Here is a 21,810-nt window from a genome sequence, read left to right as displayed (position 1 = left end):
GAGAAAAAAAAGGCACAGCACACCAACATCAAAACCAACTGTAAAGTATGGTGGAGGGAGCATCATGGTTGGGGTTGCTTTAGGGCATGAACAGCTTGCTATCATTGACGGAAAATGAATTCCCAAGTTTATCAAGACATTTTGCAGGAGAATGTAAGGCTATCTGTCCGCCAATTGAAGCACAACAGAAGTTGGGTGACGCAACAGGACAACGACCCAAAACACAGAAGTAAATCAACAACAGAATGGCTTCAACTGAAGAAAATACGCTTTCTGGAGTAGCCCAGTCAGAGTCCTGACCTCAACCCAATTTAAAATGCTGTATTATGACCTTGAGCAGTTCACACCAGACATCCTAAGAATACTGCTCAACTGGAACAGTTTTGTAAAGAGGAATGGTCCAAAATTCCTCCTGACCGTTTGGTTGAGTTTATTGCTGCCTAAGGTGGGTAACCAGTTATTAAATCCAAGGGTTCACATACTTTTTCCACCCTACACTGAATGTTTACACAGTATGTTAAATAAAGACATATTGTTTGTGCGTTATTAGTTTAAGCACACTGTGTAAATATTGTTGTGACTTAGAGGAAGATCAGATCAAATTTTATAACCAATTTATGTAGGAACCCAGGTAATTCCAACAGGTTCACATACTTTTTCTTGCCACTGTAGCTTATTTTATTTAACCTAGTTAAGTCCATTAAGAACAAATTATTATTTACAATGATGGCCTACCCCGGACGACGCTAGGCCAATTGTGTGCCGCCTTATGGGACTCCCAATCACGGCAGGATGTGATACAGCCTGGATTCAAACCAGGGACTGTAGTGATGCCTCTGGCACTGAGATGCAGTGCCTTAGACCGCTGCGCCACTCGGAAGCAAGATGTCAGCAAATTCTCGGAAGATCCAAAAATAAATCTGATATTTCTGGATTTTAATTTTGCCCATCAAAATGTAAAATCATGCATTCCCTGGATATGTTAGATGAAATAGCTTACTTTTTCAACATAGGCTACCATCTTAGTTCTTACTTGGCACTGAAAGCATTTTGTCTAGAGCCCTGCCACCACCAATGTAAAGTAACTGTCCATTAAGACATTTTGTTTTATCGTTGTATTTGTAATCAAGCAAAATAGTTATTCATCACAATATGACTAAGTCCAGCTCTAGCACTTCTGTAAAACAATTATTGTACTTTATCGTTAGTGTGCGTACCTGGTCCCTCTTCTTGATCTCCTCCACCTGGCGGAGCTGCTCGGAGGAGAGCACGTTCTCGATCCTCTGCATGTCCCTCATCAGCAGCCTCTGGGACTCCAGGAACTGGTCGTTGGCCCGCTGCCACGTGTGCTTCAGCTGGTTGTGCTGCTGCCGCTCCAGCTCCAGCAGGTGACAAACTAAGAAAATATGGCATTTAGAGAGAGAGGGTGAAGGATCGAGAGGGAGAGAAGTGGAGGTAAAGAGAAAGAATACTCTTGTATTGAAGTCTCTCACATCTCTTTTCCTAAAGTTTGACAGCATGAGTTTGAATAAAGCTTTACAAGCGAGTCACCTTCATGGAGCTCTTTACGTAGTTTCTCTGCATCCTCCTGAAGGACAGACTTCTGAGTGTTGAGCACCGCCACGTACATCTCCAGGTCTGTGCGGCAGGATTTCTCTGCTTCCAGGACATGATTGAGCTCCTTTACCTACAGAATTAAAATTTGTCATCTAACTCAGATGACATATTTCAACTGTAAGCCATTTTAAGACATTTTTCCCCCCCTCTGTATCACTTCAGACAGTTTTCCTTGTAAATGTCATAAATAATCAACACAAAAACATGTTCCTTTGCAAAGGATATAACCCATACCTCAATTGACATTTTGGATGGATAACATTGTTTTGTTAATAAAATTAGCATCATGGAGTTTTTGTATTGTAAAAGTCTAACTTCCACAGCATCCATTTTCCTTTCCAGTCCCCGTTGACTAACCTTTGAGGCTTCCAGCTCCTTTACCCTGTCCTCTGCCATTGTCAGCTTGGCTTTCAGAGCTGCTATCTCCTGCTCCATGGGCATCACCACCGACCGCAGCTTCTCTGCATCTTCCTGAGCCTTGGGGGGGGGGGGAAGCCATTCAAATCAAGCCCAACTCTATTGACCTTGAATCAAAACAGACAAATAAGTCGAATCTAAAACAAAAGTGCTCCATTCCATTTAAATTCAGTCAATTCAGGAAGTAATCTAAAATTCTAATTCTCGTCAACGCTTCTCTATAAGAAAATTGATTTGGAATTGGTATTTCTGTTTCCTTCCTGAATTGAAATGGAATTGACCCCAACCCTGACAAAAGGATACATGTACTCTGATGACCCCCCACCCCAGGTGTGAAACCAGCCTACCTTTTTCATGTCGTTCTCCAAGTTCTCTTCCTCCTGGCCACCCTCTGAGAGGCGGTGTCTCAGCTCGCCCATCTCCCTCTCCACTGCCTCCCTGTACTGGTTCCATTGAGCACGCTCCTGCTCCAGGCGCTGGTGGAACTGCACCTCGTACTCACGCACTGTGTCTGAGGGGAGGGGGGAGGTGAGCATTGACTGGTACTGTGTTGTAACTGATCCTCAGTGTAAAGCGTAGCAGTTAATTTGCAATCAGGCTCATCAATGCTTAACTATTCAACTCAATACACTTTATTTAGCCACAGGGACAGAATTGTAATCCTATTCTATTTTAATGTCTGCGTGTCAAGCTAAGATGATACGTCATCAAGGCTGTAACAGAAGCATGGCAATGACATGGAATTAATGACTGCCTTTTATGAAGGCCTAGACTAGACTAAATGTTACATGGGTTACAGCTTTTCTGAAAGCCTTCCAGCAGTGTCACCAACTAGATACTGAATGGCAAAATGAGAGCCAGAGGAGGCAAAGTAGAGTTAGCCTAGCTACCTTTCATGATGGCCTGTAGGGAGGCCACCTCCTCCTGCCACTGTCCCTTGACCTGGTCAACGGCCTCCTGCTTGGTGCTCTCTGACACAGTGGCCACTGCCTTGATGTTCTCCATGTCTGCCTGGGCCTGTTCCAGCTGGGCCTGGACACGACTCAGCTCCGACTGGGCCCCCTCCAGAGACGTTGCCTGGCTCTTCAGCTCCTCTGGGGAAGAAAATAGAGGAACTGAGGAAAATACAAGAGTCACATTACCATGATAAGGCCGGATATGTTCCAGGAGACCAGGGTCCGGGCGCCGAAGACGTGGATGTCGATTAAGGCAACCCGCCGCACCTCTCTGATTCAGAGGGGTTGAGTTAAATACGGAAGACATTTCAGTTGTACAACTGACTAGGTATCCCCCTTTCCCTCTCCCATATTCATGACGCTTACAATTAGTTGGGAGTTTACAATTAGCAAAATGGCATGATAGTCAAGATCCCTAGTTCAATGTTCAAACGTTTAAAAAAATTATTGTTAAAAAAAAAAATTAAGTGACGTGAATTCACAATTCAGATATGGTCCTGCATATGACCGCTAGGGGGAAATACAGTTCAATTTACCACAGTTCTGACTACCTACCAAATAGCGCTCACCTCCATTGCAAAGGCCGTGGGGATGGCAGTCCAAGAAGGAGAGTGTGGCTAAGATGCACGTCTCTCTCCAACCAAGTGGTGCACATTCATTGTTTCATAACATGTGAATTGTTTGCGTTTGATTGTTAGTGTCTATCAATTTTCCATTACATACTGTATATCACCAGTAGTACATTTACCATTAATTCCTATCATTTCTAATAGACAATGTGTTTCGTTACAGTAATTTCTGTTAATGCATTCAATATATTATTATTCGTCATTTACCATTCTCATTGTCAGAGTTGACACGTAGTATGCAGAATGCACAACCTATGCTACACTTGTGAGAAACACGTTTTGGGTTATTTCATTCCATTTACGAGCTGTCAATTTAGTTACTGTCTTTTGTTTGGAGCGCTCGCTCCTGTCAATGTTGAATAAGGACATGCACCTGATTACGCATAGAAGTAGGCCTATAGGCTACCTGGCCTGCTAGCAAATGTAGGCATATAAATGTTCTCATTAGGGGATCTGAAAGTATTTCTGATTGGCTTAACGCACCATGACTAATGAGCTGTGGACCTTCTCAAAGTAATGCTTTCTTCTCCTCAAACAGCAAGAAAGCAAAGTCTATTTTTACATCCATTGAGAATGACAATATTTATTCAATGTATTTGAAAAATCTTTCGATAACCACTCCGCGAGAAAGGAAAAAATGTCATGCTATGATCCAGTGGAAACTTATCCCTTGAGCAAATAGCCTACAGCTGTGTCGGTCCCAAGCTCACTGAAGCTGGAAATTCTGAGGGCCCAGAATATGTTATACAATGTTCCAAGTTTGTTAGCACAAGCTTCAGGCCAGACCCAAGTTGATATGTTTCAAGTTTGTTGCAGACAGGCAATGCGTAGCCAACGTGATTTATAGGATTATTTTATTAAAATCTGAATATTTTCTACCTGCAGGCTGCAATGTTTTTATTTGTTGGCTTTATGTAGGCTATTTTTAAATAGTTGGCAATGGCAATAGAAGTTACTTTTTAGGTTTGTATCATTTTAATTTGGATAGAATTTTGATTAACCACATGACAATGATTGAGATACAGTACCTAAACTTTATTAAAATGAAATTAAACTGTTCCACAAAAATGTGCATATGAAAACCATAATGGCACGCAGATCAGTAGAAATTTTAAGATAAATTGGCATTCCACATGAGAAAGGTTGCCGACTCCTCGTGTAGCCTACTACCTCCTCGTGTAGCCTACTACCTCCTCGTGTAGCCTACTACCTCCTCGTGTAGCCTACTACCTCCTCGTGTAGCCTACTACCTCCTCGTGTAGCCTACTACCTCCTCGTGTAGCCTACTACCTCCTCGTGTAGCCTACTACCTCCTCGTGTAGCCTACTACCTCCTCGTGTAGCCTACTACCAGCAACTTCAGGAGAGCAGAATCTGCTGATAGCCAGCAGGAGCGGGAGGTGGAAGGTTGGGTCAGGTTAAGTATTTTTTTCTTCTTCCTTCTACCGCAGATGTGGAAGGGAGATATCAGTGGATGCAGTGGATTGAGAAGCAACCCATGCAAAAAAAATATCTCTAGCTTAAAAAGACAGATTTTGATGGGGATGTTTTTATTATGTTAATTAGACTTCTGCAGGGAAACGGAAATTGTAGGCCAAGGGGTGTTTCGATTAAGGATTTTTTCTAAACGTTAATGATCCCTAATTGGGTCACACCCCTACATTGAACAGTCACCTTCTTTGGACATGTAGAGCTCTTTGAACTTGGCCCGTTTCTGGTTGAACTCAGACTCCAGTTGTTGTTTGAGCTTGGAGAACTCTGCTCTCTCCTGCTCCAGGGCTGCCATTCGCTGCTGGAGCACCACTAAGGAAGAGGACAAAACAAGAACACTAAAGAAACTTCCAGAAATAAAAAAAGGTATTTCTCTTTACAACCAGCAGCCTGAAAGAGGGGATGTTATTTATTAAGGGGAAATCTGGTCTAAAAAAAGTATTGTCCAGGCAGGACTGAGTGAGAGGGTAATTTGGTCTTCACTTCAACAATCACTGTTGGTGTTGTTTATAGCATACAATAAATGGAGGTCTAACTGGTGGACAAAGAGCAAATCAATCTCACTAATTGTAGCCAATCAAAATGGACGACACCTGTGCAGTACAAAATACAAAGCAGCATTCTAGGGGCAAGATCTATTAATGACTGTGTTAGCATACTGACAGTGTCAGCAAAAGGTTTGACCAGAAAGACACGCAAACTAAACAAAGATCTATGACATGAGCCTACCAAAGAACAAACTCTGGAGGTTTTCCAAGTTGTTCAGAGATTCAAGTTTATACATATAAAACAGAATGAGGTGCCTGAAAAGTAACTAATCCAAATATCATTCCTGGTGTCCAACATAATGGTTATATAGCCTACGTCTTAGAGTCCATTTCCAGCGCAGAAAGTACACTAGCTGCAAGTTCCAATCGTTGATGATTTGGGGCTTTAGGCCTACTTGAGGTAAAGGCCCATCTGTCCACTAGCTTTAGGCTACATACTGTACAGTTTCTCCCCATTCTTAATAATGCATAGCCTAACTCACTACTCAAAAAGACAACAGACCAATCTCAGTCGTTATGGAGAGCATAAACGTAGGTTTCCTAATAAATCAGTATGACTTGGAAAGTTTGCTTGCAATCAAATGCATATATAAAGCAGTAGATGCCTGAATGTTGAATAAAATTGCATTTGAACTTAAATCTACCGATTGTCTGTGCGGTTGGTCCTTCAGTGGGTTGGAATTTTAGACAAAATATCTACAGTAAAGTATTATTTATCAGAATTTTTAGAGCGTCGGTACTGCCGTTTAAATCACAGGGCACATGCGCAAATCCATGTAAACACCGGTATTGTCATGGCACATTTCATTATCGCCATTACCAGATTTGGTGTAGCTAGTTGGAGAAAAATAATCCTTTCAATTCAGTCATAGGCTCAATGTATAAAGACATGTTGCCTTAAAATTTCTGTGGAGTGTGGCTAACGTTACTAGCTTGCTAGTAAACTAAACTAGTCTGGAGCAAAACGTCAGACATTGGCCCGTCCCCTGGCCCGTCCCCAAGCTAACGTTACCTGTAACGTTATAACTTTAGGGCTAGACGCTACATTTTGCAAACAAACCAGAGCGGAGGATGGAGAACTAAATGACTGAATATTCATGCGTCAATAAAAACTGTTCTCGAAAACGTTTGCTACATGTACAAATATAACCACCACTATCAAATTTCCACTCCGTCGAATAACTCGCATACACTGTCAAGCGCTGCAAAACAACAATGACAGCTAGCTAGCTAACGTAGTTAGTCGAACTGTGTTGACGCTATCTAGCGTCGTCTGTAGCTAAAATAGATCCAGCCAGATGGGTCAGCAATCATACGCCATTCTTATCGCGCAAAAATGTAACGATGCATGTATTTTCTAACAAAGTATGCACATCTAGTTTGGTGCTCGTGAAGCTCGCTATGTATAATATACATCCATTGAGAAACGTGAAATAATGGCCAAGTATAGGTAAGGTTGGTGACATGTCGGGTGATGGTGCTAGCTAAACTGAAGATTCACAGGCCGCTTATAGTATCTGGATTAGCTCGAAACGTCAACACATCATATACTTCCAAAAAATAACTAGCTTTACCGTCGTGCTGGGGCTGCCGGGCGGATTCCGTGGCCTGTTCGGCCATGGTTTCCAGGGAGGTGGAAATGCTATAACCAGCTTGGTGTGGGAGAAAACTAGATAGAAGTGTCCAAGAAAACAGGCTGCCTCCTACATGGAAGGCAACATAATTGGAGAAACAGCTCTTTTTCTTCTTCGGCGTTTGGCATACAACGTTATGGTGCATTACTGCCACCTACTGCACTGCAGTGTGTGCCAGCGACAGGGTGAAACTAAATCCTACCTGCCAGCCCTGTTTCTCTTTTAAAAAATATTTGCGACTGTATCTAATGACGTTCTACTCAATATACTCTTTTCAACATACTCAATATATAATTTACTGTATCTCCTTCTCCCTTATACTAGATCTCAGCCTGTCTCTTTCCCTCTCATACTGCCCACACGGTATCAATACATGCCCCACTGTCTCTGTTTCATTGCAATAATCACATTCCTGTTGGATGCTTTCCTATCCCATTTAAAGTCTTATTCATTTTACATTTACAATATAGTATTTAGCAGACACTCTTATCCAGAGCGACTTACAGTTAGTGCATTCATCTTAAGATAACTAGGTGGGACAACCACATATCACAGGTATAGAATGTAAAAGAAAATCCTCAGTAACATAGCTATCAGTAGAGTCAGAGCTAGAATGGGGAGGTGGTCAAGTGCAAGTCCGGGTTAATTTTTATTATTTATTTTCGAGGTGATGAGGATTATTTAAGATATTGTTTGAAGAGGTTCATTTCTATTATTATTTAATTTTTTTGAGGAGATTAGGATTATTTAAGATATTGTTTGAAGAGGTATTTTTTCAGAAGATGGGCAGGGATTCTGCTGTCCTAGCTTCAGGTGGAAGCTGGCTCCACCATTGGGGTGCCAGTACAGTAAAGAGTTGGGACTGGGCTGAGCGGGAGCTGCCCTCCTGTAGGGGTGGGAGGGCCAAGAGACCTGAGGTGGCAGAACAGAGTGCTCAGGTTTGGGTGTAGGGTTTGAGCATAGCCTGAAGGTAGGGAGGGGCAGTTCCTCTTGCTGTTCCATAGGTAAGCACCATGGTCTTGTAGTGGATGCGAGCTTCGACTGGAAGCTTTGCAACCACCACGACAACCAGGTGTTCACGGACTATGAGAGAAAACATAGTTAAACGCCCCAATAGGTCCACAGAAGACGCAATCGCAACCACACTGCACACTGCCCTAACCCATCTGGACAAGAGGAATACCTATGTGAGAATGCTGTTCATCGACTACAGCTCAGCATTTAACACCATAGTACCCTCCAAACTCGTCATCAAGCTCGAGACCCTGGGTCTCGACCCCGCCCTGTGCAACTGGGTACTGGACTTCCTGACAGGCCGCCCCCAGGTGGTGAGTGTAGGTAACAACATCTCCACCCCGCTGATCCTCAACACTGGGGTCCCACAAGGTTGCGTTCTGAGCCCCATCCTGTACTCCCTGTTCACCCACGACTGCGTGGCCATGCACGCCTCCAACTCAATCATCAAGTTTGCAGACGACACTACAGTGGTAGGCTTGATTACCAACAACAACGAGACGGCCTACAGGGAGGAGGTGAGGGCCCTCGGAGGAGGTACATATTACCTCAATTACCTCAACTAACCAGTGCCCCCGCACATTGCCTTGCTTGTTATTTTATTGCTGCAGTTTCATTATTTGTTACTTCTATTTTCTATTTTTTACTTATAAAGCATTGTTGGTTAAGGGCTTGTAAGTAAGCATTTCACTGTAAGGTCTGCACCTGTTGTATTCGGCGCATGTGACAAATAACATTTGATTTGACATCCTAACTTGACTTTGTTGGGTAAAGACATCAAAACAGCAGGACAGACAGTCTTCTCTGTTTCATCACGCGCTCCATCGGGTCTAAATCGCATCAAACATTTCGTCCTCCTCAACACTTAACGCCACTCCAGTGATCACTCCCTGCTCTGGAAAACAAAGCAAGTCCCGAAGTATGTGGTGCAGAGCGCCGGTTCCAACCGGATGGAAGATACACAAAAAAATCATCACAAGTCCACTTCAAGTTACTCTCACGATTCAACAGTGCCCAACCTCTTTTCCATCCAACCTGACTCCACATATGGATCAGCCATACGGCAAGGATCCATTCTGTCCAAAAAATCTACGCCCACTGGGTCAGAACCATCTTTGTCATAATCTGGACAAGGTCCTAACTCGTGGTCTTCAGTGCACTTGCCACTGCAGGTAATTCATCCTCACTCTCGTTAGGTTCAATTTCTGACCTACAGGAGTAGGTTTTTTGCCAATTTTCCTCACCACACCACTTCTTTCCTTCCTTTCCTTTTCCCTCACTGTCCATTTCCACATCTCCACGCTCTTTCCGCTCCTTCATCCTCTGTAATAGCAAACTGTTCAAATGGTTCTTGTATCTTGAATTTGCCGCCATGTCATGTCGACTCACAAAGCTCTACCAGCCTCCAGACAACATTTCACAATGTGGGGAAACAGCTCACTACGCATGTGTGAACACTAATGGAACGTAACGGAGGAGTTGCATGATGATGGTAACGATGATGATAGTAGCTTAACTGGGATCTACACTGGGTGTACGTATGTCAGTATAGAGATCATATCCTAGATGTCATGATTTCATTTAGTATGTGGTAACTTCACCCAAAATAATAACACATTGAGAGTCAACCTACACTACATTACCAAAAGTATGTGGACACCTGCTCGTCGAACATCTCATTTCCAAATCATGGGCATTAATCTGGAGTTGGTCCCCTCTTTGCTGCCATAACAGCCTCCACTATTATGGGAAGCCTTTCCACTGGATGTTGGAACATTGCTGCGGGGACTTACTTCCATTCAGCCACAAGAGCATTAGTGAGGGCATTGACGACAAACCATTTCTGCATGGACCTCGCTTTCTGCACGGGGGGCATTGTCATGCTGAAATAGGAAAGGGCCTTCCCCAAACTGTTGCCATAAAGTTGGAAGCACAGAATTGTCTAGAATGTCATTCTATGATGTAGCATTAAGATTTCCCTTCACTGGAACTAATGGGCCTAGCCCGAATCATGAAAAACAGCCCCAGACCATTAATCCTCCTCCACCAAACTTTACAGTTGGCACGATGCATTCGGGCAGGTAGCGTTCTCCTGGCCAAACCCAGATTTGTCCATCAGACTACCAAATGGTGACGCGTGATTCATCACTCCAGAGAACGCATTTCCACTGCTCCAGAGTCCAATGGCGGCGAGCTTTATACCACTCCACCCGATGCTTGGCATTGTGCATGGTGATCTTAGGCTTGTGTGCGGCTGCTCGGCCATGGAATCCCATTTCATGAAGTTCCCGACTAACAGTTTTTGTGCTGACATTGCTTCCAGAGGGAGTTTGGAGCTCGGTAGTGAGTGTTGCAACAGAGGACAGACAATTTTTACGAGCTACCCGCTTCAGCACTCGGCGGTCCCATTCTGTGAGTTTTTGTGGCCTACCACTTCAGCCGTTGTTGCTCCTAGACGTTTCCACTTCACAATAACAGCACTTACAGTTGACCGGGGCAGCTCTAGCAGGGCAGAAATTTGATGAACGGACTTGTTGGAAAGATGGTATCCTATGACAGTGCCACGTTGAAAGTCACTGAGCTCTTCAGTGGTAGTGGTAGTGTGCTCGATTTTATACACCTGTCAGCAATGGGTGCTGAATAACTTTTTGAGGATCTGGGGACCCATGCCAAATCTTTTCAGTCTCCGGAGAGGGAAAAGGTGTTGTTGTGCCCTCTTCATGACTGTCTTGGTGCGTTTGGACAATGATAACTTGTTGGTGATGTGGATAACAAGGAACTTCAAACTCTCGACCTGCTCCACTACAGCCCCAACGATGTTAATGGGGGCCTGTTCGGCTCTCCTTTTCCTGTAGTCCACGATCATCTCCTTTGTCTTGCTCACATTGAGGGAGAGGTTGTTGTCCTGGCACCACACTGCCATGTCTCTGACCACCTCCCTATAGGCTGTCTCATCGTTGTTGGTGATCAGGCCTACCACTGTTGTGTCGTCAGAAAGCTTAATAATGGTGTTGGAGTCGTGCCTGGCCATGCAGTTGTGGGTGAACCGGGAGTACAGGAGGGGACTAAGCATGCACCCCTGAGGGGCCCCAGTGTTAAGGACCAGAGTGGCAGATGTGTTGTTGCCTACCCTCCCCACCTGGGGGCGGCCCACCAGGATGTCCAGGATCCAGTTGCAGAGGGAGGTGTTTAGTTCCAGGGTCCTTAGCTTAGTGATGAGCTTTGTAGGCACTATGGTGTTGAACGCTGAGCTCTAGTCAATGAACAGCGTTCTCACATAGGTGTTCCTTTTGTCCAGGTGGGAAAGGGCAATGTGAAGTGCGATTGAGATTGCTTCATCTATGGATCGTTGGGGTGGTATGCGAATTGGAGTGGGTCTAGGGTTTCGGAATAATGGTGTTGATGTGAGCCATGATCAGCCTTTCAAAGCACTTCATGGCTACCGACGTGAGTGCTAGGTAGGTTACCTTCACATTCTTGGGCACAGGGACTATGGTGGTCTGCTTGAAACATGTAGGTATTACAGACTCGGTCAGGGAGAGGTTGAAAATGTCAGTGAAGACATTTGCCAGTTGGTCAGCACATGCTCTGAGTACACACTGGTAATCCATCTGGCCCCGTGACATTGTGAATGTTGACCTGTTTAATGGTTTTGCTCACATCGGCTACACAGAGCGTGATCACACAGTCGTCCGGAACAGCTGGTGCTCTCATGCATGATTCAGTGTTGCTTGCCTCGAATAGAGCATAAAAGGCTTGTCTGGTAGGCTCACGTCACTGGGTAGCTCGTGGTTGTGCTTCCCTTTGTAGCCCATAATAGTTTGCGAGACCTGCCACATCCGACGGGCATCAGAGCCGGTGTAGTAGGATTCAATCTTAGTCCTGTATTGACGCTTTGCCTGTTTGATGGTTCGTCTGAGGGCATAGCAGGATTTCTTAGAAGCGTCCGGATTAGTGTCCCACTCCTTGAAAGCGGCAGCTGTAGCCTTTAGCTCGGTGCGGATGTTGCCTGTAATCCATGGCTTCTGGTTGGGATATGTACGTACGGTCACTGTGGGGACGACATCGTCAATACACTTATTGATGAAGCCGGTGACTGAGGTGGTATACTCCTCATTGCCATTGGATGAATCACAGAACACATTCCAGTCTGTGCTATCAAAACAGTCCTGTAGCATAGCATCCAAATCATCTGACCACTTCCATATTGAGTGAGTCACTGGTACGTACTGGTTTCGTTTTTTCTTGTAAGCAGGAATCAAGAGGATAGAATTATGGTCCGATTTGCCACATGGAGGGTGAGGGAGAGCTTTGTATGCGTCCCTGTGTGTGGAGTAAAGGTGGTCTAGAGGTTTTTTTCCCCCTGGTTGCACATGTGACATGCTTGTAGAAATTAGGTCAAACGGATATAAGTTTGCCTGAATTAATGTCCTCGGCCTCTAGGAGCGCCGCTTATGGCCTTATACAGCTCGTTGAGTGCAGTCTTAGTTCCAGCATCGGTTTGTGGTGGTAAATAGACAGCTACAAATAATATAGATGAGAACTCTCTTGGGAGATAGTGTGGTCTACAGCTTATCATCAGGTACTCTACCTCAATCGAGCAATACCTCGAGACTTCTTTAATATTCGACATCGCACACCAGCAGTTATTGACAAATAAACACACACCCCCGCCCCTCGTCTTACCAGACGTAGCTGCTCTGTCCTGTCGATGCACGGAAAACCCAGCCAGCTCTATATTATCCGTGTCATCGTTCAGCCACGACTCTGTGATACATTACAGTTTTTAATGTCCCGTTGGTAGGGTAGTCTCGGCCGTAGATCATCGAGTTCGTTTTCCAGTGGTTGCACGTTGGCAAATAGAACCGATGGTAATGCCGATTTACTCACTCACCTCAGAATCCTCACAAGGCACCCTGATCTTCTCCCTCTGTATCTCCGCCTTTTCCTCATCTTTCCTTCATCTCACAGCTCAATGCGTTCCTGTCTAGTCCTGATTGAGTAGTGGAGATCTCTATGGTTGACCTGTTTCTCTTTTGCACTGTACTATACTGTGCTGTTCATTGACTATAGCTCAGCATTCAGCGCCTCTTCAACCTCAGGAGACTGAAGACATTTGGCTTGTCACCTAAAACCCTCACAAACTTTTAGATGCACAATTGAGAGCATCAGGTCGGGCTGTATCGCCACCTGGTACGGCAACTGCACCACCCACAACTGCAATGCTCTCCAGAGGGTGATGCGGTCTGCACAATGCATCACCAGGGGCAAACTACATGCCCTCCAGGACACCTACAGCACCCGATGTCACAAGAAGGCCAAAAGTATCATCAAGGACAACAACCACCCGAGCCACTGCATGTTCAATCCGCTACCATCCAGAAGGCGAGGTCAGTACAGGTGCATCAAAGCTGGGACCGAGAGACTGTTAAACAGGCATCACTAACACAGAGAGGCTGCTGGCTACATACAGACTTGAAATCACTGGCCACTTTAGTAAATGGATCACTAGTCACTTTAATAATGTTTACATATCTTGCATCACTCATCTCATACGTATGTACTGTATTTTATACCATCCATTGCATCTTGCCTATGCCGCTCTGTCATTGCTCATCCATATATTTATATGTATATATTCTTATTTCATTCCTTTACTTAGATTTGTGTGTATTAGGTAGTTGTTGTGAAATAGTTAGATTACATTTTAGATATTTCTGCACTGTCAGAACTAAAAGCACAAGCAATAACATCTGCTAACCATGTGTATGTGACCAATACAATTTGATTTGATTAGTTGACAGTTAGTTGACTCTGTGGCTCATGGTCAAACTGATGATCAATGCCGTGGAACGAGCCGTTGGCATGGGGATCTCTATTGACAAATCATACATCTGAGTATGTTGGCAAGAACGATAATAAGTCAACAAAAAAACTGCAGGTTGTAAACGGTCAAAGACCTCCACGTTATTGGACTGATCAAACCAGAGACATGCACAGAAGCTGTCTGATAGACTGTCTTACTCCCAGCTGAAATAAACACATTTGAGTTTGACTTCTCCGATTCGCAACTTTCCAACACGGGGTTGCAGCAGCATTGCTTAGTAACCACGGCACATGGTAGACCTTATTGGTCCTTTTATTCATTTTCCCTTCTGTCTCTATCACGCACACACACACACTGCATGCAGCAAAGTGATGGGTGTGGGTAGTTCCTTTAATATGACAGAGGAAATGAGTTGGCTGAAGCCTCAGACCTCAGAAGTGAATCATGATCCCATAAGAGTCTCCCTATCTTCTGTACACAGCTTAGAACTAAGAATATCATTGACCCACACAATCCTAGTTTTCAGCTGTTCGACTTTCCTTGTAAGGTAAGTCATATGCCATCTATTTGAGAGGTGTATTCTATTGTCATAAGAACAAGAAAATGCTTCTTTGTCAGCAAAATATTTTCTTCTAGGCTATAGCGTACTATAAAACTGTGCTGACCATAGAACCTTATTGTTCAATAAATGCATTAGGTGATATTGTTATTGTTTGATTATAGTGTTGATAAAATAACTATATGTTATTTTATAAGAATAACCATAACCTATGGAGGCAGGTTGGGGGTTTATTTTGTATGATAATTACTGTTGGTAAAGGTCTTATTTATCATTTATTTATTATTCATTTAAAATATAATAAATAAATAACAATTTAACAATAGCCTACTCTGCAACACCTTTTAATTGTGAATACATCATCTCTCTCTGACCAGAACTTATTAGAAAAGTACATTGCCGGAAGTTATTTAGTTCTATAAAAAGGTATGCAGCTGTGACAGGATGTTGTGCATGTTGTCTGATAAACATAGGTCATTTACATCAAACTCTGGTCACAGAGATAAGTGTGAATTAGTACCATTTACCAGTTGTGTCTGTGGCAAACACAGTTCATGGGAAATATATGAACTTAACTTTCATTACAGCTAAAATGTAAATGTGGTATTAGGTGCATGTAAGGGTTCTCAGGATTGAGCGTGACTGTCAAAAAAACAGAAGAATGAGATTTATGTAAACATCAAATCACTTTTCCCCTTTGATTTAGTACAATTGTCTACACCATTTTTATTTATCAATTATAGAGATAATAAAACAGTCTGCTTCAATGGAAAGCAATGACAGTAATAAGTGGCATGTCAACACTGCTCTTATACAGTGGAGGCTAAAAGACCACAAGACTTGGCCAGTTCAGAAAATGGGGAAGTGAGATGTCATGGAGAAAAAGCAGAAATGCAGAACGATGTTGATGTGGGCGCCCACCAGTTATTTACTTGTATTAGGTTGTTCCACAAAGACATGCGAGAGCAGAAAAAATGTAGCATCTTGACATTTCCCCCCGTGCACCCTCTGACTTCTAGGAAGATTTAAACCTAACATTTCACCAAGTTTGTAACGTCATAGTTTTGTTGATTTGACAGTCATTTCTGAAGATTTCTTTATTTCATGCGATTAGTGATTAATTTACATCTGTCCCTCATTTTAAGATCAACCCTGTGATGTGAGCTGAACTCTATTTTTAATATAGTGAAACTATTCCTTTTTAAAATATTTTTTGCAAAAGAAACATTGAACATCTACAGTGCATTTGGAAAGTTCAGACCCTTTCCCTTTTTCCAAATGGTGTTACGTTAAAGCCTTATTCTAAAATGGAATTTAAAAAAATATAATCCTCATCAATCTACACACAATACACCATAATGACAAGCGTAAAAAGGTTTTTCGATTTAATTAATTTTTTAAATACCTTATTTACATAAGTATTCAGACCCTTTGCTATAAGACTTTAAATTGAGCTCAGGTGCGTTCTGTTTCCATTGATCATCCTTAAGAGGTTTCCACAACTTGGAGTCCACCTGTGGTAATTCAATTGATTGTAAATGATTTGGAATGTCACACACACCTGTCTATGTAAAAGGTCCCACAGTTGACAGTGCATTTCAGGCAAAAACCAAGTCATGAGGTCAAAGGAATTGTCCGTAGCGTTCCGGGACAGGATTTTGTCGAGGCACAGATCTAGGAAAGGGTACAAAAACATTTCTGCAGCATTGAAGGTCCCCAAGAACACAATGGCCTCCACCATCCTTAAATGGAAGAAGTTTGGAACCACCAAGACTCTTCCTAGAGCTGGCTGCCAAGCCAAATTGAGCAATCGGGGGAGAAGGGCCTTGGTCGGGGAGGTGACCAAGAACCCGATGTTCTCTCTGAAGGAGTTTCAGAGTTCCTCTGTGGAGATGGGAGAACCTTCCAGAAGGAGAACCATCTCTGCAACACTCCACAAATCAGGCCTTGATGGAAGCCCCTCAGTAAAATGCACATGACACCCCACTTGGAGTTTGCACCTAAAGGAGTCTGACTCTCAGCCAAGCGTCACGTCTGGAGGAAACCTGGCACCATCCCTATGGTGAGCCATGGTGGTGGCAGCATCATGCTGTGTGGATGTTTTTCAGGGGCAGGGACTAGGAGACTAGTTAGGATCAAGGTAAAGATGAACGGAGCAAAGTACAGACATCCTTGATGAAAATCTGCTCAGGACCTCAGACTGGGGCAAAGGTTAACCTTCCAATAGGACAACAAGCCTAAGCACACAGCCAAGACAACGCAGGAGTGGTTTCAGGACAAGTGTCAATGTCCTTGAGTGGCACAGCCAGAGCCGAACATGAACCCGATCGAACATCCTCTCGAGAGACCTGAAAATAGCTGTGCAGCGACACTCTCCATCCAACCTGACAGAGCTTGAGAGGATCTACAGAGAAGAAATGTGAGAAACTCCCCAGATACAGGTGTGCCAAGCTTGTAGCGTCATACCGAAGACTTGAGGCTGTAATTGCTGCCAAAGGTGCTTCAACAAAGCACTGAGTAAAGCATCTGAAAAATTACAGTTGAACTCAGATTACATACACTTAGGTTGTAGTCATTAAAACTTGCTTTCAACCACTCCACAAATGTCTTGGTAAAACTGTAGTTTTGGCAAGTTGGTTAGCACATATACTTTGTGCATGACACAAGTCATTTTTACAACAATTGTTTACAGACAGATTATTTCACTTAATCACAATTCCAGTGGTTCAGACATTTACATACACTAAGTTGACTGTGCCTTTAAACAGCTTGGAAAATTCCAGAAAATTATGTAATGTCTTTAGAAGCTTCTGATAGGCTAATTGACATCTTTTGAGTCAATTGGAGGTGTACCTGTGGAGGTATTTCAAGGCCTACCTTCAAACTCAGTGCCTCTTTGCTTGACATCATGGGAAAATCAAAAGACCTCAGAAAAACATTGTAGACCTCCACAAGTCTGGTTCATCCTTGGGAGCAATTTCCAAATGCCTGAAGGTACCATGTTCATCTGTACAAACAATAGTACGCAAGTATAACCACCATGGGACCATGCAGCCGTCATACCACTCAGGAAGGAGACGCGTTCTGTCTCCTAGAGATGAATGTACTTTGGTGCGAAAAGTGCAAACAGCAAAGGACCTTGTGAAGATGCTGGAGGAAACAGGTACCAAAGTATCTATATCCACAGTAAAACGAGTCCTATCTCGACATAACCTGAAAGGCCGCTCAGCAAGGAAGAAGCCACTGCTTCAAAACCGCCATAAAAAAGCCAGACTACAGTTTGCAACTGCACATGGGGACAAAGATCGTACTTTTTGGAGAAATATCCTTTGGTCTGATGAAACAAAAATAGAACTGTTAGGCCATAATGACCATCGTTATGTTTGGAGGAAAAAGGGGAAGCTTGCAAGCTGAAGAACACCATCCCAACCGTGAATCACAGGGGTGGCAGCATCCTGTTGTGGGGGGTGCTTTGCTGCAGGAGGGACTGGTGCACTTCACAAAATAGATGGCATCATGAAGCAGGGAAATTATGTGGATATATTGAAGCAACATCTCAAGACATCAGTCAGGAAGTTAAAGCTTGGTCGCAAATGGGTCTTCCAAATGGACAATGACCCCAAGCATACTTCCAAAGTTGTGGCAAAATGGCTTAAGGACAACAAAGTCAAGGTATTGGAGTGGCCATCACAAAGCCCTGTCCTCAATCCTTTGGAAAATTTGTGGGCAGACCTGAAAAAGCATGTGCGAGCAAGGAGGCCAACAAACCTGACTCAGTTACACCAGCTCTGTCAGGAGGAATGGGCCAAAATTCATCCAACTTATTGTGGGAATCTTGTGGAAGGTTACCTGAAACGCTTGACCAAAGTTAAACAATTTAAAGGCAATGCTACCAAATACTCATTGAGTGTATGTAAACTTCTGACCCACTGGGAATGTGATGAAATAAATAAAAGCTGAAATAAATCTCTATTATTCTGACATTTCACATTCTTAAAATAAAGTGGTGATCCTAACTGACCTAAGACAGGGAATGTTTACTAGGATTAAGTGTCAGGAATTGTGAAAAACGGAGTAAATGTATTTGGCTAAGGTGTATGTAAACTTCCGACTTCAACTGTATGTAAATGTGATATTTACTTTTTTTATATTGAATGCATTTGCAGAAATTTCAAAACAGTTTTTGCTTTATCATTATGGAGTGTTGTGTACTTTTTAGAATAATTTTAGAATAAGGCTGTAATGTAACAAAATGTGGAAAAAGTCAAGGGGTCTGAATATTTTCCGAATGCACTGTAATAGTCAAATCAGTGGAAATGCAAGTAACCTGGTTCTACTCTTTTTGGCCATTTTCTGGTGGGAAACTGAGCACGTTGAGCATAACACGTCAACCCTGTTATCCATAGACAGGCTAGACATTTGTTTTTATTCTTTGTGTGGCTTGCATTCAATTGCCACATTTGCACACAACAAGCTTCGATTCCCTGTCACAAGGGGATTGATGGCTGATTTAACATGAAATTGTAAAACCTGTTATTTTATTTGGCACTTAGGGAAATGTGTTTTTTATGAAGTTGAACATGTGTTAAAATCATGTGCAATCAAACATTTATTTTTTAACAAGTTACACCTCTTGCAAAATCTTTCAAGAAGCCATTTCTATGGAATTTTGTGAGAGGTCATCATCAATTACTTACATGTATATTTGGGCTCCTTTGTGCACTAGATCACTCATGGAACCTTTACAGGACACTTTACGAGAACTCTTCTGGCTGTGGGTGGTTCTTGGAATGATTTTTGTTTCCTTGGTAATAGGTCTCATCTTCATTCTTATCAACAAGTGTATTTCCAAGAAAGGTAAGTATTTTCAATTACACTATTACATCAGAAGCATTATTGTGAGCGTTACAGATCCATTTATCTCTACTTATATGAGCTATCTTTTCAAAGTATTGTATCAACAACTGTCTTATCTTTTTTACAGCTGCTGAACAATACAATACAAATACACCAAGTCGCACTACACCTCAGTATTATGCCCAGTAAGTCTCTTGCACTATTTTCAGCTGATGTAGATGTAACCTATATTTCTATTGACACTTATAGTGGTTGAATTTGTTGACTCATTATCACAATTAAAACCACAAGTTTGGTCCTCTATTCCTCAACCCTTCGATTCAATTTAGGGCGAGTTGTTTTAAGCATTCTCAGTAGTCCAGGGAAGGGAGGGGTTTTGTAAAAAGTATTTTCCAAAGTGGAGATCTAATTTCTCAGGTTTCTCCCCTACCCAGGAGCAGCAAATATCATCTCAAAGATCTGGAGGATGATTTGCCTCCTTTACCACCCAGGACTCAGTTTCTCACATCCTGTCCCAGTAAGCATCAGGTTTAATTCGATAATCTTTTAAATGAAATCATGAGCACACATTGGGAGTAATATTACATAAGGATAAGCTGTTGTGTTATAACATTCACAATAGGAACCTTTTAAGCCCACACAGTAACAAAACACTTTTTAGGCCCTGTACAACGTCAGCCTCAACTGTCAATAATGTGCATCTTGTCTTTCCAGAGACCGAAAGCTATGAGAACCTTGTAGGGCTACCTGACTATGTGAAAGTAGATGACAATGCCCCTCCTCCACCATACCATCACACAGAGACACCGGCGTGTAAGGAGAATTGCCATGACGGCATTTCAGAGGACTACGATAACATCGGAGCAGACTGCGAGATTGAGGAGGACTATGATGATCTGGGATAAAGCCAGAGGCAACGGAGACTATACTAAAGACACTGTTGTGGTACATATGTAATGTATACTCCTACTAGCCAAAAATAGATTCTGCAGAAGTACAACTATCCCTCAGCTGATATGGCTTCATGTTTTAATCATTTATTTGGCAATGCTTTACCAGTTTGCAGAAGACTAAAGTATAGCTTTCTGGTATTTACCAAAAAGCTCTCTTGTAACAATGGACAATTTTACTTTTAAGAATTCAACACAATTTAGTTGTGTTTCAGGGTATATTATGTAACTGAAACTATTAGGCTGAGTTAGCAGGGGTGGGGAAAGCTGTGTAGTTTCAAAATGAATATTGAACATAATAATGGAAAAATGTGCACAGAAAATTAACAATCTTAGTAATTACCTATTACCATATGATTGTCAATGGTGCTTGTTTTGCTAACTTTTTAAATCCCAAAGACCAAACCAGTTGTATCAGGAATCAACACAAGTGAAGTGGTATATTTAACCATTTCACTCAGTCTTTACATTGAGCAGTAACCTCAGAGGCTTGCTGAGTTTATAAACCAGCATAGTTGTTAAAACCCTGTAGTTCTAGGAATCATCCATGTTAGATTGTGTTTACAACTGTGTACTTATGCTCTTAGCTCACTATGGATCATGAAGCAGCAGACCTTGCCATGTTTTATGAAACCAATAACTGTAAAAGGTTTCCAACAGATCAGATAGAGTGTAAGAATAGAAATGGGTGAAAAGGTGACTTTCCTTGTCCACCAGTGACAACTTCCTTTAGCAAAGTTAAAGATTAGATCCTCTGGTTATTGACAATGGAACAAATAGGCATTTCAAAATCTGTATTGATTAAAATACGAATGTAATCTATAAGCCCTGCCATAAAAGGTAAAGAACTGCAAAAAGGTGAAGCGTATACTACTGACTGTATGTAACCGAAACTTTAAAAAAAAAAAAGAGAAGCTGTTTAGTTTCAATTTGAATACTGATAGGGTTTGCAGGGGTTTCAAAATGGCTAGTCTTGTCGAGCATAGAAGCCTGGCATGCAACACAATGGTCGGTCAAATTTACTCTCCCTTTCTTCCACACTGCAATGTCTTCTCCTACCACAGGAGGGCAGTACTACAGAGTAACGTATGCTTGTTTGATTTGTCCACAGTACATGTTCTACAGTTGCAATAAACAATGTAAGTTATGTAAGTGTTCTCACATTGTTGATCCTAGTGCATCCAAGCACTCTTTTGTTACTGGAATCAAATGACTGAATACATTACTAATTTCATTATGGAACTCCTTACAGAAAAACTTGCTTCAACTGATGCAACACTGCAGAAAATTTACAAAGAAAATATCTCCAGCA

At 42.5% G+C, this 21,810-nt stretch overlaps 1 protein-coding gene across 3 annotated transcripts in view; it reads right to left on the bottom strand.

Annotated features, from left to right (window-relative positions):
* Positions 1 to 7,379, bottom strand: part of rabep1 (rabaptin, RAB GTPase binding effector protein 1) — a 29,012-nt gene extending 21,633 nt beyond the window's left edge. For 2 of the 3 annotated variants that reach the window (XM_038976334.1, XM_038976342.1), the window contains exons 1-7: positions 7,232 to 7,379; positions 5,293 to 5,421; positions 2,925 to 3,128; positions 2,382 to 2,545; positions 1,975 to 2,094; positions 1,552 to 1,687; positions 1,218 to 1,396 (exon numbers count right to left, since the gene is read on the bottom strand). In XM_038976334.1, the coding sequence (XP_038832262.1) occupies positions 1,218 to 1,396; positions 1,552 to 1,687; positions 1,975 to 2,094; positions 2,382 to 2,545; positions 2,925 to 3,128; positions 5,293 to 5,421; positions 7,232 to 7,277 (978 nt within the window). In that variant the 5' untranslated portion in view covers positions 7,278 to 7,379. The remainder of the gene's footprint in view (positions 1 to 1,217; positions 1,397 to 1,551; positions 1,688 to 1,974; positions 2,095 to 2,381; positions 2,546 to 2,924; positions 3,129 to 5,292; positions 5,422 to 7,231) is intronic. The other variant, XM_038976351.1, reaches the window with a different exon arrangement.
* Positions 7,380 to 21,810: the final 14,431 nt, after the last annotated feature.

The sequence above is a fragment of the Salvelinus namaycush genome, chromosome 3 (assembly GCF_016432855.1).
Source record: "Salvelinus namaycush isolate Seneca chromosome 3, SaNama_1.0, whole genome shotgun sequence".
Classification (NCBI taxonomy): Eukaryota; Metazoa; Chordata; class Actinopteri; order Salmoniformes; family Salmonidae; genus Salvelinus; species Salvelinus namaycush.
This window is presented reverse-complemented; position numbering and strand designations above follow the sequence as displayed.